The sequence below is a fragment of the Recurvomyces mirabilis genome (assembly GCF_035927965.1).
Source record: "Recurvomyces mirabilis strain CCFEE 5264 chromosome Unknown scaffold_25, whole genome shotgun sequence".
Classification (NCBI taxonomy): Eukaryota; Fungi; Ascomycota; class Dothideomycetes; order Mycosphaerellales; family Teratosphaeriaceae; genus Recurvomyces; species Recurvomyces mirabilis.
In genome coordinates this window covers 353,419-368,084 of record NW_027041959.1, presented here as the reverse complement: position 1 = coordinate 368,084, position 14,666 = coordinate 353,419, and the positions used below count along the sequence as shown (strand labels likewise).

The 14,666-nt window shown below is 53.1% G+C and overlaps 7 protein-coding genes across 7 annotated transcripts; 3 read left to right on the top strand and 4 right to left on the bottom strand.

Annotated features, from left to right (window-relative positions):
• Window positions 1-486: 486 nt before the first annotated feature.
• LTS14_008453 (uncharacterized protein) lies at window positions 487-1,479 on the top strand (the record flags this gene model as incomplete). The annotated part of the gene is made up of 5 exons (XM_064841141.1): window positions 487-533; window positions 692-764; window positions 829-848; window positions 934-996; window positions 1,206-1,479. The coding sequence occupies 5 exons, from the start codon at window positions 487-489 to the stop codon at window positions 1,477-1,479; spliced, it is 477 nt and encodes a 158-aa protein (XP_064691401.1).
• A 1,266-nt stretch (window positions 1,480-2,745) lies between these two features.
• LTS14_008452 (uncharacterized protein) lies at window positions 2,746-3,301 on the top strand (the record flags this gene model as incomplete). The annotated part of the gene is made up of 3 exons (XM_064841140.1): window positions 2,746-2,792; window positions 2,851-2,946; window positions 3,010-3,301. 3 exons carry the CDS (start codon window positions 2,746-2,748, stop codon window positions 3,299-3,301), a joined length of 435 nt encoding a protein of 144 aa, XP_064691400.1.
• Window positions 3,302-3,951: 650 nt separating this feature from the next.
• LTS14_008451 (uncharacterized protein) lies at window positions 3,952-5,649 on the bottom strand (the record flags this gene model as incomplete). Its single annotated transcript, XM_064841139.1, has 2 exons — window positions 3,952-4,538; window positions 4,563-5,649. 2 exons carry the CDS (start codon window positions 5,647-5,649, stop codon window positions 3,952-3,954), a joined length of 1,674 nt encoding a protein of 557 aa, XP_064691399.1.
• Window positions 5,650-6,747: 1,098 nt separating this feature from the next.
• Window positions 6,748-8,656, top strand: LTS14_008450 (uncharacterized protein; the record flags this gene model as incomplete). Its single annotated transcript, XM_064841138.1, has 4 exons — window positions 6,748-6,870; window positions 6,922-7,941; window positions 7,992-8,149; window positions 8,206-8,656. 4 exons carry the CDS (start codon window positions 6,748-6,750, stop codon window positions 8,654-8,656), a joined length of 1,752 nt encoding a protein of 583 aa, XP_064691398.1.
• Window positions 8,657-8,704: 48 nt separating this feature from the next.
• On the bottom strand, window positions 8,705-9,871 carry LTS14_008449 (uncharacterized protein; the record flags this gene model as incomplete). Its single annotated transcript, XM_064841137.1, has 1 exon — window positions 8,705-9,871. The coding sequence occupies one exon, from the start codon at window positions 9,869-9,871 to the stop codon at window positions 8,705-8,707; it is 1,167 nt and encodes a 388-aa protein (XP_064691397.1).
• A 415-nt stretch (window positions 9,872-10,286) lies between these two features.
• On the bottom strand, window positions 10,287-12,198 carry LTS14_008448 (uncharacterized protein; the record flags this gene model as incomplete). Its single annotated transcript, XM_064841136.1, has 2 exons — window positions 10,287-11,178; window positions 11,231-12,198. 2 exons carry the CDS (start codon window positions 12,196-12,198, stop codon window positions 10,287-10,289), a joined length of 1,860 nt encoding a protein of 619 aa, XP_064691396.1.
• Window positions 12,199-13,364: 1,166 nt separating this feature from the next.
• LTS14_008447 (uncharacterized protein) lies at window positions 13,365-14,543 on the bottom strand (the record flags this gene model as incomplete). Its single annotated transcript, XM_064841135.1, has 3 exons — window positions 13,365-13,680; window positions 13,735-14,471; window positions 14,520-14,543. The coding sequence occupies 3 exons, from the start codon at window positions 14,541-14,543 to the stop codon at window positions 13,365-13,367; spliced, it is 1,077 nt and encodes a 358-aa protein (XP_064691395.1).
• Window positions 14,544-14,666: the final 123 nt, after the last annotated feature.

The following is a 14,666-nucleotide window of genomic DNA, read 5'->3' as shown; positions in this document are numbered from 1 at the left end:
AGCTCGTTATTTCATGGTCACCTGGGTACGAAGCACGGCAAGATAGAAGAAACAGAGGTTACGCCATTCTGCTTCTGATACTTCTAGGCGAGGGCAGCTAAAAATCTAGAACTCTTTGTCCCATTACAACTATTACCTCAACTCGGCTGTCTTCCTAGCGACCTGATCTTCACTGCTGAGCTCCTGCTCGTTGTCTAAACATTCACATCTACCTCCCGCGCGCTTATACGTTTCGCGCCGAGAAGCAAAGAAAAACAGCCCCGCACCCACATCACACATCCACACTACCCGCAAACAAGCCATCCCGGTCCATCGCAAACTTCCATCGCCGACCTCAAGCTCTCGAGTGGCTGCCATCATTCGATCACTTTCTCTGGTTCACTACTCCGCCGGGCACCAAGCAACCGTTCTCGCCAGCTACCCGCGCTGCATATCTGGAGCGTCCGGCAAGTGTCTGATCTGCGAACTACGACCATCGCCGCCATCATGGGCCTGTTCAAGCGCATTTATGATTGGCTGCTTAGCTTGTTCTGGTATGCCATGATTGTTTCCTTTTGCCTTGTTATATGTCGAGCTCGCTATCCGGCACAGGTGTCTCGAGGATGTCGACCTCGCTTCACCGCCACAATCTCTTGCTCAGTCACGATCATCATCCCAAAGATAGCTGATGCCTAATTCTCACACCATGCAGGAACACCGAGATGGACATCACCATGATCGGCCTCCAGAATGCGGGTAAGACCTCGTTGCTGAGGGTACTAGCGGTGAGTCGCATCGATGTCGGCGTCCTCCGTCTATGGCGTTTCAGAAGCTAATCTCGTCATACAGGGCGGCGAGTTCACGATCGAGTACGTGCAACGCCAGATGCACACTCCCGCATCATGCCGAGATCTGGTCTTTGTGTAGGTATTTGAGCTGACGCGGCCCGCGTAGCTCCATACCAACTGTCGGCTTCAACATGAAGCGGGTGCAGAAGGGCCATGTGACATTGAAATGGTATGCTGCAGCTGATCGTGTACCACCTTCAGGTTGCGCGCCAAGGTTTTGCGATGATGTTCGGCGATACTGACATTCTCTAGCTGGGATCTCGGAGGCCAGCCTAGATTCCGATCGATGTGGGAGCGGTATTGCCGAGGTGTGAATGCGATCGTGTAAGCTGAGATCTTGTAGTCTCCATGATCCATCCCAAAGCTCACATCATCAAGCTTCATCGTGGACTCGGCCGACAAAGAAGCCCTCCCAGTCGCCAAGGAGGAGCTCCACATCCTTCTCGAAAAGCCAGCCATGGAAGGCATTCCACTCCTGGTCCTTGGCAACAAATCCGACCTGACGGACCACGCGACCGTCGACCAACTCATCGAAGCTCTCAATCTTAAGGCCGTGACGCACCGAGAAGTAAGCTGCTACGGCATTAGCGCCAAGGAGGAGACCAACCTGGATGCTGTCCTGCAGTGGCTCATCGCCCGGGCCCAAAAGTGATCCCGGATGACTGTCTCCGCATTGATGATGATGTTGACGACCAACGGCGGTTCTCTGACGACGATTATACGATGCTCTGCTGACGACTCGAACGAATCCTGATCCTGGCATAGCGACATTTCCTGTGTGATCAATCTGGACAAATACGTGCATAGAAGGAAAAGTGGAGCAGCAGAAGACGCTGCGAGCCAGCAATGGCTTATGAGTTGGAAGAATGGCATCCTTACCTGACCCAAATCTCTTATGTTTTTCGAAGCATCGGTAGCGGTTCTCCGGTTCTGGTTCGACATTGGATGGCCGAGGTTTTCGAGCGAGGCACCTAGTGCTGGATCATGTGCTGCAGTATGGGCAAAGAGAGAATGATGTCCACGACTGCTTGACTCCGCATTGTATACTCGGAACCTCCATTTGCTTCATCTCTTCGCCCCTGTTCCCTCCTTACGAGATATATGGTATAACCCTCCACGCCATTGCACAAGCTCACTGACCTCCTGAACTCGATCGTCTGGTCGTCAAAGAAGTCGCATCGCGTTCGCCAAGGCCACATATATTCTAGTCTTCCTCGACAACAGCATGGAAAGAACGACAAGAGTGCATGGAACAGCGGCGCATACCTACGTGAAATATTACTGTACGCTCGGGCCCTGTATGCGTTGGCATCCTGCACGATGCGAGAAAAATGCATGAATGCCCGATTGAGCCCTAGTGCCCTTTTCTTGTTCTGCGCTGCGCTGGACGTGGGGGGAGAGCTGTGATCGGATCAGCCCTTTTCCCGATGATCTGTGCTAGGAACCTGGTTTGTGGCGAGGAAGTTGGTGAAAGCTATATGTTCCAGCGGATTCCAGATTTTGGATATAAGTCTGCATGGCATGAACGAATGCGAGTGAGCGAGCGAAATAACTGTGATTTGTGATTCCATAGCCCTCGCCGCGCACCGCCCAGCTCTGAACGAGTACTTCCAAGCCCTGGGTTCTCGGCAAAGACGTCTGCGTTTGCGTCTACGGAGAGATACGCGGGTTGTGGCAGTGCTAGACCAGACCAAGCCGTGGCCGAGAGCAAATAATCGTCATCATCACTTTTGACAGATTGTAGTGAACAAGCTCTGGGCGCAGCAGCAGTCGTGTGCGTGTGCCCGTGGCGAAGAATCTACTACATAATTACGTCGTCCTTCTTTGTCGCTCATTCACTGTCATCCCAGGCATCACGCACAATTGTATTCTCACGCAAACACCAGCGTCTGTGCTTGCTCGCAACATTGACAGCACAATGCCTGCGATCCTACCGCGACAATATGGCTACGGCTATGGCTATGGGTACGTCGCACTACTCGATTTATTCTACAAGAGTGATTTAGCTAATACGACCACGCAGCAACGGCTACTACAACACCCCCTGGAACAGCTGGGTACGCTGGCTCGTCCTCGCCCTCATCATCATCGGCGCCTTCCTAATCTTCTTCCTCTTCTCGTAAGATCCCACCTCTCACTCTCCCTGCTCCAAACGCACCAACTTACCCACTTCTCCCCACAGATGCATCACCGCTCGCCGCCGCCGCCGCCTCGGCCACCAACCCTTCCGCGGCACAGCCTGGGCTGCCGGCCGCACACCCCCTGGCCACGCACCCGCCCAATACAACGGCAACGCGCAACCCTACTACAACAACTCCAATGCACCTCCACCTGCCTACGGCGCTGCGAGTAGTTACTACGGACCACAGACAGGGAATGATGTCGAGTTGCAGCAGCCGCAGCCGGTGTATGGGAGTAATGCGCATAAGGACAATTATGCTCCGCCTGCTGGGCCGCCGCCTGGACGGTCGTGAGCGGGTTGGTTGTTGCGGGAAAAGAGGGGCGGAGGGCGAAATGGTTGTGATGTTATGATTCCGACGATTGGGGCTGGGTTCATGGCGTTTCAAGGTGAGGCGACGAAATGACATTGTACGATTCGAAAGCTGCGAGATGTTATGATTAGACATCCCTCCGTAGCAGTTCGGTACCTGAGTAAGAATTTTGAAATTGAAACCATGATGGTGCTACTATCTGCCCTTTTCCACGTGAGTTTTCCACGTCAGTCCATGGGCATGATTCAGCGTGATACTGCTCGAATAGGAATGAGATGAACCTTGACACCTTCTTTGGCTGAACATTATCTAATTTCCAGTAATACTCTATTCTATGCTCTATTGCAGCTCATCCATCCATACATTTTCCCACTACTACCGTGCTTCGTCTACTACCATCGTGACTGCACTTATCGTCACCCAGTGTTCGCGTCCCTTCGCGTCCCTTCGCCTAGCTGATGCAAATCAGCGACAAAGGGATGCAGTTGCGCGTCAAGGTACACAGATTGTGGCAAACGGCATCGCAATCAAGATGTGCAACCTCGTATCGACCATCGTTGCCGTCATGAGGACGGAACGCGTATCCTCGAATTCCTTTGAGTAAGATGATGCCGATCACATCTCACACCATCTCAAGGTCCCTTCGGCCCGCCCTGAGGCTTTCGTCCGCCACGTCCTCGTCCACCACCTCGCCCGCCACGCCCACCACCATTACTCTTCGGCACCCCACCGTCCTGCGGCGCACGTCCCATCGACCCATTAGGCGCTCCTCCACCACCACCACCACGACCACCTCCACCCCCACCTCTCTGCCCCTGTCCAGGTCTGCCCGTCCTCGGGATCACGCCTACATTGAGCCCATGCGTACCCCTCAGACCCATCTTGCCCACCACACTCTTATCAATGACCGGCGGCTCCGGACACCCCATAGCAGCCGCATACTCATTCGCCAACGCCACTAACCCGACATTGTCCAGACGTAACTGCTTAGTGAACGATTTATGGAACCCGAGATACGCCTGGTAAGCCTTGGACTTGGAGATCTCGTCGACGCGACTCAGAGCCTCGCTGACAAAATCCGCGGCTCCTGCAGCCCCGGTGGAGATGTCGACAGGGTAAGGTTTGATGGGAAGGAATTTATTCACCGTCAAGAAATACTTCTCCCGATCCGTGAGCACAATGACAGCACGGCCGTTCTGGCCAGCTCGCGCTGTTCGGCCTACGCGATGGACGTACTGCTCACCAGTACTCGGGATACCGACTTGGATCACCAGATCGACATTCGGGAAGTCCATACCGCGCCCAATGACATCGGAGGCGAACATGAGGCCTGACGCAGCATTCTTGTATTCTTCTGTTGTTCGTGTTCGCACATTTTGGCTGAGGCGGGAGTGCAGCTCAAAGACACTGATTTGGTCCCTGACGAGATTCTTAAAGAGGTCGTAGAGCATGCCCACTCCATTTGCCGTTGTGCCGAAGATGATGGCTTTGATGTTCGGTCGTTGTTCGCGCTCGAAGGCTAGGAGTGCGGCGAGGCTTGTGAAGGTGTCGCCTGCGGTGGGTATGACAACGGAGTATTGATCGACCTGTTCTATTGTTGGTACTTCGTTAGGGTCGACCGTCGATAAGCTGGTGTAGCCCGTCTTGAGCACCTTGCTGAGCACGGGCTTGATCTTCTGGGGTACTGTTGCAGAGAAGCACATTCCTTGCCAGCCGTTGGACTTGGGTGGCAGACGTCGGAGAACGTCTTGGATGGCTGGGAGGAAGCCTGCTTCAAGCATGGTGTCTGCTTCGTCGAGGATGAGAGCATGGAGGTTGGCGAACTTGCCGGCCACGTAGTCGTCGGAGAGGTAGTCGTTCAGTCGGCCGGGTGTGGCGACCAGTACTGTGGGCTTGCCGTTGAGGAAGTCCTTCAAGTGCTTCTCCTTCTTTGTTCCTCCAAACGCCGTATGGCACTCCAGCGCTGGTCGAATTTCTGATGTGAGCATATCGCACTCGTCCTTGATCTGTGTCGCCAGCTCGCGGGTAGGTGAGATGATCAGTATGCTGACGTTGCCGCTGCGTGTGTTCTGGTTGTTGAGGATTGTATGTAGCGTTGGCAGCAAGAAGGCGACGGTCTTGCCTGTGCCCGTCTTCGCTTGCACTAGGCAGTCTGAGGTGAAGGCCGGCAGTTCAGTGAGCACCTTCTCTTGGACCGGAGTCATGTTGGCGTAGCCCTTCTTCTCCAGCGCTTTCAGCAAAGGAGCCTGTACTTTGCCAGTCATGCTCTTGTATGGTGTAGGCTGCTTTGCGCCCTGCGCCATGCCGGGTGTTGGCGCTGTTACAGCCATGATAGCGAGTCGTGCAGTGGTCCCTGTGGTGAGTGAATGGGTGGTGTGCAAGAACACAAGACTAAATGTCTTTGTATGGAAGAAGGATGCAAGTGCAAACAAAGGGAAACTTTCTAGGAGAACATGCGAGGAAGCTTTTTCCACAGATGCGCCTACTCTTGCGCCTCAACGATCACATCTGTTGGAGTCCTGAGATTTGATCGGCTTGACTTGACTACACATGCCTCGTAGCAGACAGAATATATTCACCCCATCCTGACCCTGAACCCGTCTGCGAAGCTGATTTGACCAGGAGAAGCAGAAACGCGGTCTCGTCATTGTGCAAAATGGTTCGGCGACATGGCGGCCGCGTCCTATCTCCAGCGGCCGCTTGAGCCGCCTAGCATTTCGCCCCCCTTGTACTCTCCGCCACGTCCATTCTAACAACATGCACCTTCAGCAACGCAATCTTGGCGGTACGCAGGCAGTGCATCTTACCAACATCATCATCTGATTGATCGTCGAAAGGCTGACTTCAAACCCAAGTCCGCGGACCACGACGAATGCTGGATAGCCACAGGAGACGACGCTGGCTTTTGGACGCTCATAGAGCATGTCCTGATATGGACACCGTCACACTTGGCTACTATCGCCCACACGCTGGTGATCGCGTAATGAGTGTCTCTCGGAACTTGACCTTATCTTATATCAGTGTGTTCCTCACGTTACGGATGGACTTCCTTCAGGCTCAGTGATCATGGGCCTGGATGTCAATTCCATGTGCTTGCCACGACAACATACGGATAACCATACAAGTATCTAAGTATCATCCTTCTTCTCTTTCCCCCCTACAAAAGCATCAGCAGCCTTCCTCTATGTTACAAACACTACCAATTTACTGCTAACCAGGACGACCTTTTCCGAATCCTGCACCCCGCTCGTCTCCAACGCTTCGCTCTCGGCATGGGCAGTGCAGAGATTCTATGCACAAGTACTGAAAATTAGTGCACCGCTTATACATGGTTGATCACACTGCCGATCGACAATCTTATCTTCAGTGCTTCTGTCTGACCTCGAACGACATACAAACAAGCAAGAGTCATCACAGACTGAGCAAAGATGACGGTCACAGAGAAAGACTCCAATGTTCATATCGAAGACGCTCAACGACATGACGGACTGGCCAGAGATCATGATCCCGAGGAAGAAAATATGACATTACAAGCCTACCTGGCTCTTGCCGTGAGTCAACTGTACGGTTGACTTTTCTCTTCTACAACTGAAACCTTGCAGGCCATCGCTTCTCAGTACTGCGCCTATCTCCTGACTCTACTGATGCCCTCCACAATCGTCTCATACATCAATGCAGACCTCGGACCAGATCCAAATTACACCTGGATCAACGTCTCTTGGAACGTAGCCGCAGCCGTGATGGTAACAGTGGGTGGCCGACTCTCCGACATTTTCGGACGTCGATACTTCATGATAGCCGGCGCATGCATCGCCCTAGTCGGAGCCATCGTTGGCGCCACCGGGCAGAGTGTCAACCAGATGATCGCCAGTGGAGTCCTGTTCGGTACTGGTGGTGGCTTGCAGGAAATGTGCTTCGCCGCTATCCAGGAAATCGTCCCTAACAAGTATCGGGTCTTTGCCATCGGGTGCTTCGAGCTCTGCGGCATGCTGGCCTTCATCAGTCCGATCATTGCTTACACTATGCTGTCGACAACTGCGATTCACTGGCGTACTGTGTACTACTTTCTCTTCGCCTTCGAAGCGTGCGGCCTCGTGCTGCTCATTTGCTTTTACAAGCCGCCGACCTTCCATACTAAGCACCGAGCCGATGGTAAGACGCGCATGGAGCTCTTACGGCAGATGGATTTCCTGGGCGTGGCATTGTTCGCTACAGGATGTATCTGCTTCTTGCTCGGCATCAATTGGGGTGGCCGCCAATACGCTTGGTCCAGCGCACCCGTCATCTCGACGATCGTGATCGGAGCCGTTCTGCTCACTGCGCTGGGCTTATGGGAAGCCTATGGTAATCTCTCATACCCCATGCTACCTGGAAAGCTGTTCCGGAACGTACGCGGCTTCACTATGATCCTGGTTGTCTGTTTCGTCGGAGGGATGCTATATTACAGCATGAATGTCCTCTGGCCTCGTCAATCCGGTCTCTTGTTCGTACCAGCTGGCAAGCCCATCATTGCCGGCGTGTATGCGAATATGGTCTCCTTTGGTACCATTCTTGCTGGGCTCGTAGTGGTCTTTTTCTGTCAGAAAGTTGGTTACGAGCGTTGGCAACAAGTTGGGTTCATGGTAGGTTGGGACGATCATGGAGACCAACGCACGGCACTGACTATAAACAGTGTGTTCAAACTGCCCTTATCGGCTCCCTCGCCAGCATTGGCTTGAATGATAAGATACAAGCTATTGTCACGATCATCATCCTGGCGACCACGATCACGCCTCCACAGCTGCTGGCCTTTGTCATGATCTCTATGCACATTGATGATCAAGTGGACATGTAAGGGTTCCTTACGATCTCTTCCACTAAGATCATCACTGACATCTCATGACTAGTGGTGTCGCAAACGGCCTAGCCAGTACCTTCCGCCTCATGGGCGGTGCCGTCGCAACCGCCATCTACAGCGCCATCCTTAGCAATCGCTTCGCCGAGGAGCTGCCCAAACAAATGGCGCCTATTATCTCAAACGCTGATCTTGCACCGTCTAGCGCCGCGAGCCTACTCAAAGCCGCCGCTGCCAATACCGCTGCGAGCTGGAAAGCCGCTTTGAAAATCCCTGGCGTAACGGCCACGACCGTCGGGAATGCGCAAAGGATTGTCAAGTTGTCTTATGTTCAGGCTTTTAGGACGGTATATCTCGTTGCTATTGCTTTTGGAGCGGTGGCAATCGTCTGTGCGGCATTTACAAAGAGTATTCCGAGGGAGAGGAAGACGATGCAGAGGGCTGTCAAGATGGAGAATGAGAAGAGTACGATGCATGGGAAGGATCTACCTGATGAAGTCTAAGTTGTGGCACTTGAGTAGATGGTACTCACCAATCTGCAGTATCTTGCTCTATAGATGCGAAGTGTCATACTCCCGCATCCCTTCAGTGCTGAACAAGACAACACACACGTCTCTTCGCTCCTCTTCGACCAGTACACTCTCACGGCAAAGCTTTTGCAGAGCTGCAAGTGTCGCTGCGCCGCAGGGACCAGCATTGACTGAGCGTGCTTGGAGATCTTGCACACACTCGTGGCTCTCTCGATCCGTCACCACAAGCGCCACATCAACACCATCCCTCAAAATAGGCCATGCAATTTTCGAAGTCGTGCCGCAGCATGCTCCATTCATTATTGTTTCTTCCGTTACCACAGGAGTGATCTTGCCACAATGAAGTGACTCCTTCAAGCTTGGAGCTGCCGCAGGCTCAACGGTGACGATCTTGTTGTCACAGGACGCAGCTTTATAATGCTTCACCACAGAGTGAGCCCACGAGCCTACTCCTACTGTGGCTATCGCAAGATTAGGCAGTTGACCACCCGTCTTGCTCGCTACCTGTCGATCTACTTCGTGAAGCATGGTGGAGTAGCCATCCGTCACCCATCTTGGCACTTCCTCGTAGCCATCCCAACTCGTGTCCATGAGCATCAAGGCGCCAGACTCCCTGGCGTCTCCCTGCACGGCGGCGATGGTGTCGTCGTAGGAACCATCTTCCAGTACTCGGAGATCAGCACCTTCGCCTCGTATCAGATCCCGAGTATAGTCGTTCATGAATCCAGGTACATAGATCGTCGCTTGGACGTCGTAGTACTTGGCCATACGAGACACTGCACGACCCCAATTGCCTTCCGTACAAGTGACTAGTCTTGGTTTGACCCGTACGGCACCGAGACGTTCTTTGAGGGCCGCCAGAGTCGTCTGGCCAGGATCGAGCTTGAGCTGCCGGCATAGCGTCTTGTGAAGTGCCCAAGAAGCTCCCAGTATCTTGAAGGAGGGCAGACCGAATCGTGTAGATTCGTCCTTGAGGAAGACATGCTTGAAGCCGAGATCGTTGGCTATCTCCGGCAGATCGTGCAATGCTGTTTCGCCATAGTCTAGTAGCTGGCGGTGGAAAGCTTCAATCTCGGTACCAGTGGTGTGTTGCCAGTCGCTCTCCCGCTTCAAGTGCTTGTTGACCAATGTGTAGCGACGATTGAAAGTCTCGCCTGTCTCCAGATGAGTGACAGAGTAGCTGGCCATAGCGATGGACGAAATGTGCTGACCTCGAGATCGGCTACTAAAGCTGTCAAGAGCAGGTATCCGTCGTTTGAGGTTTTGCACGAACGAAGTTGCTGGGAATCGGAGGCCTTTATGGGTCAACTAAGTTCGTGGGCTGTCATCGTGCGATACCTCCAAAGGTAAGTATAGCCAGTGTACGAGCACGCCCTGCAGCATCGACCAATTGCGATGAACTAGAATTTTACCGTTGCCTCCAAGAGGTGATCGGTGGCACATGAGATATGTATGACAGATGAGGAAGAGAAGTTCGCAAATCACTTTTGAAGTATGAACGTATGAGCACAGACCTGGGTGTGCTCATATCTGCACAGCTATGTACATCCCCTAGATTCAATACTGTCCTTATTACAGTACACACCGCGACATGAATATTAAGCTAGAAGATAATTCCAGAAGGTGACATGTTGTTCCAAGCAATATGTTGCGGCATCATCATGCTTGGGTCGAAGTTGCTCAGCCCATCAGTCGAGCTATCGTCGAATCTGTCGAACCCATCCATGGAGCCAGTGAGGCCGTTATTCTGGGTAGCAAAGTCTCCTACGGCTGGTAAATCAAGCCAGGAGAAGGTGTTGATGGACGGTGGTTGACTGCCAGGATCGTACATGTTTGTCTGATCCATTGGCTGCATGTTGCTCGTGTTCTCGTGGGATGTCGTAGGGTGCAAATTCGATGCATGCGAGCGTGGAGCATCTGTGGTCGACTGCTGCGGCATACTGTCTCGAGCAGGTGGCTTCCGCCAAAGAAGACGAATTAGGCGAGAGTAGCGATCGCCAACATCGTTGGTGCAGGCACTCGCCCGCTGCAGCTTGTCTACTGTGTCTGTGATCATACGCTTCACGCTTCCTCGGGTATCGCCGCCCATCACACCTGTGCTCCTAGCCTTGTACAAGAAACAGGCGCTGTAGATAACGTAAAGGTAGTATCGCAGAGGCATGAATCGAAATGTCTCGACAGGATCCACGAAAGAGTTGAAGGTGCTCAGGAGTGACTTGGCGGCATCGATAGCATCGTAGATGAACCGAGCGTCAGGTGTGGCTGCTATGTCGGCGAAAGGATACGCTGGAGACTTCGCGGTTGGGCCACTCGCTTGTGCTGTTTGTACTTGAGCAACAAGTCGGTTAAGTGTTGCTTGGTATGCGAAGGCATTGATATATAGTCGAAGGTACTCGTACGACAGCACGAGACTAGCTTTGAGTGCTGGTGAGCAAGTGAAGACGCCCCAGCTGCTCTGCCATGAGCGAAGAGCAGTACGGAAGTCATCGATGTATCTGCGGCCTAATTAGCACCTTGCAACGAACTTTCGGTAAGCTGGCCACATACTTCACATATTCACCACCAAAGTTTAGCTGATTGCTTCGGCTCTTGGTAGCATATAGCACATCGTGAGCGTTACTAAAGAGCTGTGTGAGCTCGAGATTGGCCTGAAAGATGGCGGCGAAGTCGTCGTGATGGTTGAGTGTCGGCTGTAGACTCGGGAAGTCTTGGGCTCGAAGTGCTGTCATGGGTCCAGGTCCACGAGACCAGAAGGCCTTTCCAATGCGAACCGAGATCTGACGGTCGGACATGTAGCATGCAGCCCATGCTAGGCGCTTGCGATTGAGCTCCAGAGACTGTCCATCAGCTTCCGTTCTGAACCCTGTGCGGTCAATACCGAGCAAGTAACCGAGTCTTATGGCAGTGCCTGTGTACATCCAAGCAGCCTGGTCCTCCTCGCCTCTGCCAACAGCTGGCGATGAGTGAGGTCTGCGAGGCACCCACTCAGCCAGGATAAGCATAGCTTCGACGGCCTCTACGGTGCCTTCCGCGCCGTAAACGAGTTCGGCGATCAATTGCATCATATGAGCAGAGCAAGTCTCATGCCATTGCCACCAGTCTTTGTCGTCCTTAGAGGCAACAGTAAGTATGGCTGTGAGTAGATGCGGCTCGTTGGCTGCAACTGTTGGAAGGTTCTGGATATCGAGGGCGAGCGGATTTGCCAAGGGAAAGAACGGATGATACTTCTCCTCGTAACGCACCAGCAAAGTGCGAATGACATCGAGGGTGAGTTGACCTTTGTTGAGAGGTGCGAAATCGATCACATTGCCAGAATTACTTCGGTCTTGCGGCGTTGGAGCATGATAAATCCCACTGCCCATGGCAGCGTGTTGTGGCGTGCTGCCGTAGATCGAGGTCTGCATGGGAGGAAGTTGATTTGGTCCGGCGTCTCGTTCGGCAACGTTGGCAAGGAATTCAAGAGCGTCCGCGGGGTTTTGCAAGTCTGTCGAGGCTACCCTTTCGTCCACAGTCATCTTCGAGCCATGTGGCGTGCCTGTACGATGCGTGGAGTCCGAAGGCAAAGGCGGTAAGACTCTTGACTCGCGATCAATGCCCGACCAGCCTTGCAAACGATGCTCACTAGAGCTCGAGCTGTGGTAGTCACTCCGTGTATCAGGAACGGGAAGTGGCCGAAGGACGTTGTCGATGCTGGGAACCTGCTGAAGAGGCGTTCCCGTTGTATCTGCAGTGTCGGAAGTGCTACGCTTTACTCTGCGCCCTCCACGACGCGATCCGCCACTAGCAACTGATGTCAGAGTTCGCCTAGGTCATCGACACTTCGTGCGTTCATGATCAACTTACAGCACGCACTCATGTTGCTCACGGATGCACCTCTCACATGGAGGACGTCCCGGCTCACCACTGCTGTACCTACAAGCAGTACGTCAGCATCAGACAGCAGTAGGTTGTGTCGATAGAGTTCGCGGTTGTCCGTAGCAAACGGGTCGAATGCCGTCCCTCATAATAGCACCGTACGAACGATACTTACAGATCACATCGCGACTTGCGCTGCCTACAATGCAGGCAAGCTCTATACGTCCGTTTCTCGCGCTCGCTTTTCGACTCTTTGATCACTTTACCATCCGACCTGACCGGCGTATCGGGCGACGCGCTTCCGTAATCATGAGGTCTCGCTCCTTGATCGTAGCCCGAGTCCATGACCGGCGATATCGAGTGTGGCTATAGACGGTGTTGGCATGTCACGGCGGCGAAGGCATTCGGTCTTATCGAGGGAGCAAAAGCCGTCAAAGGACGATGGTCAAGACGATGATGAGGCTGAAGTGAAACACCTCCGCACTTCGATCCCGTCTGATGTGATTGGATGACTTCAGCACAGGCACGTAATCTGGCCACGACTGAGCCATCTTGGCGATGTCGATCGTCAATTGCACGACGGCTTTGTGTACGGGCATAATCAACATTTAGATGGCGACCATGAAAGACATGAAAGGGATGAAGCTGCAAAATGAACTTTGATGTGGGCCCATCGGCAGAATGACGGCGACTGGCGGCCATTGGTGCAGACAGGGATGAGAGGGCGACCTCTATGTACTACGGTAAGCCGCTCAAAGTATCTGTCTCATGTCGAAGTGGCATGTCGTGCGCCACACTAGGTCGACCGAGCTCAATACCTCATACATTAAAAACCCAAATAATGCAATAACGCCCCCTTGGTACTCTGCGCGATCCTCGCCACAAACGCCTTCTCCTCGCTCAGTACGAAGATCTCACCAGCCTTCGTAAAGCAGAAATTAGCACAAAACGATCCCACCAATATCTTCCCAATGAGCTTGCCACCGGGAGACCAAACATTGACTCCGTCGGCGCATCCAGCATAGACGTTCCCCTGCATATCGCACTTGATGCCGTCCGGGATCGTAGCATCCGTCATGGCAAATACCCTGCGGTTCTCGAGGAACTGCCCACCATGTCTGACCACGACATCGTAAGCGTAGCTGTAGATTGTATCAGCAGGGACTGCAATGCATCGACTCATGTCCCACACTTACATCGTCCCCGCTCTCGTCGGATCAAAATCCCCCGCATGAATATGATCAGTATCAGTAATATACACGACCTTCTCATCGGGCGAAAAACAAAGCCCATTCGGCATGCCCAACCCATCAGCCACCACCCTGATGTCCGCAGTCTCGGGATCAAATCTGTAGACCAGGTTCGGCAAGACAGGTTTCGGTCGGAAATCCTGCTGGAAACCGTAGGTCGGGTCGGTGAACCAGATCGAGCCATCCGTATGCGTGACGATATCATTGACGGAATTAAATTGCCGGCCGTGGAAACCGTCGATTAAAGTCTTGGTAGCATAGGGTGGATTGGTGTCCATGACTACCAGACCACCGGGTTCGGAGTCAGCGAGGTGGCCTTGGGCACAGAAGAGGATTCCGGATTGGTAGTTAATAGCTCCATTGCCCATGGAGACATCGGTGGCAATCTTCTCGTACGTCCACTTGCCGTCCTTTCCTCGGCTGGCTTTGCCGACGTCGGTGTATTTGACCTTGGTCTCCTTGTTGACGAGGACGTTGCTTGTGAAGTACACGGCGTCCTGCTCTGGTATATAGACGGGAGCTTCGTGGGCGAAGGCGTAGTCGCGTTCTAATACACATGTGATGCTTGGCTCCTTGCCGACGACATCTAGGAAAGTGTCCTCGTAGATGGCGAAGACGGGCTGGTCGAGCTTTTGCGTCTTGATGGATTTTGAGCATATCGTTTTCTCTTCTCGTGAAATACGCTATGGCCTGTCAGCTTCGATGGTGGTCACGGATCAATGAACACTGACCCGACATTGTTGTGGGGCGGACATGGTGATTGTCATGAGAATACACAAACAGAAGTTTGATGTGTCTCAAAGGTGAACGTTTTGGTGACGTGAAGTCAACTTTTGCCGCCAAATGCCGACGACTTTGCTGCTTTCAGGCTGATTCTA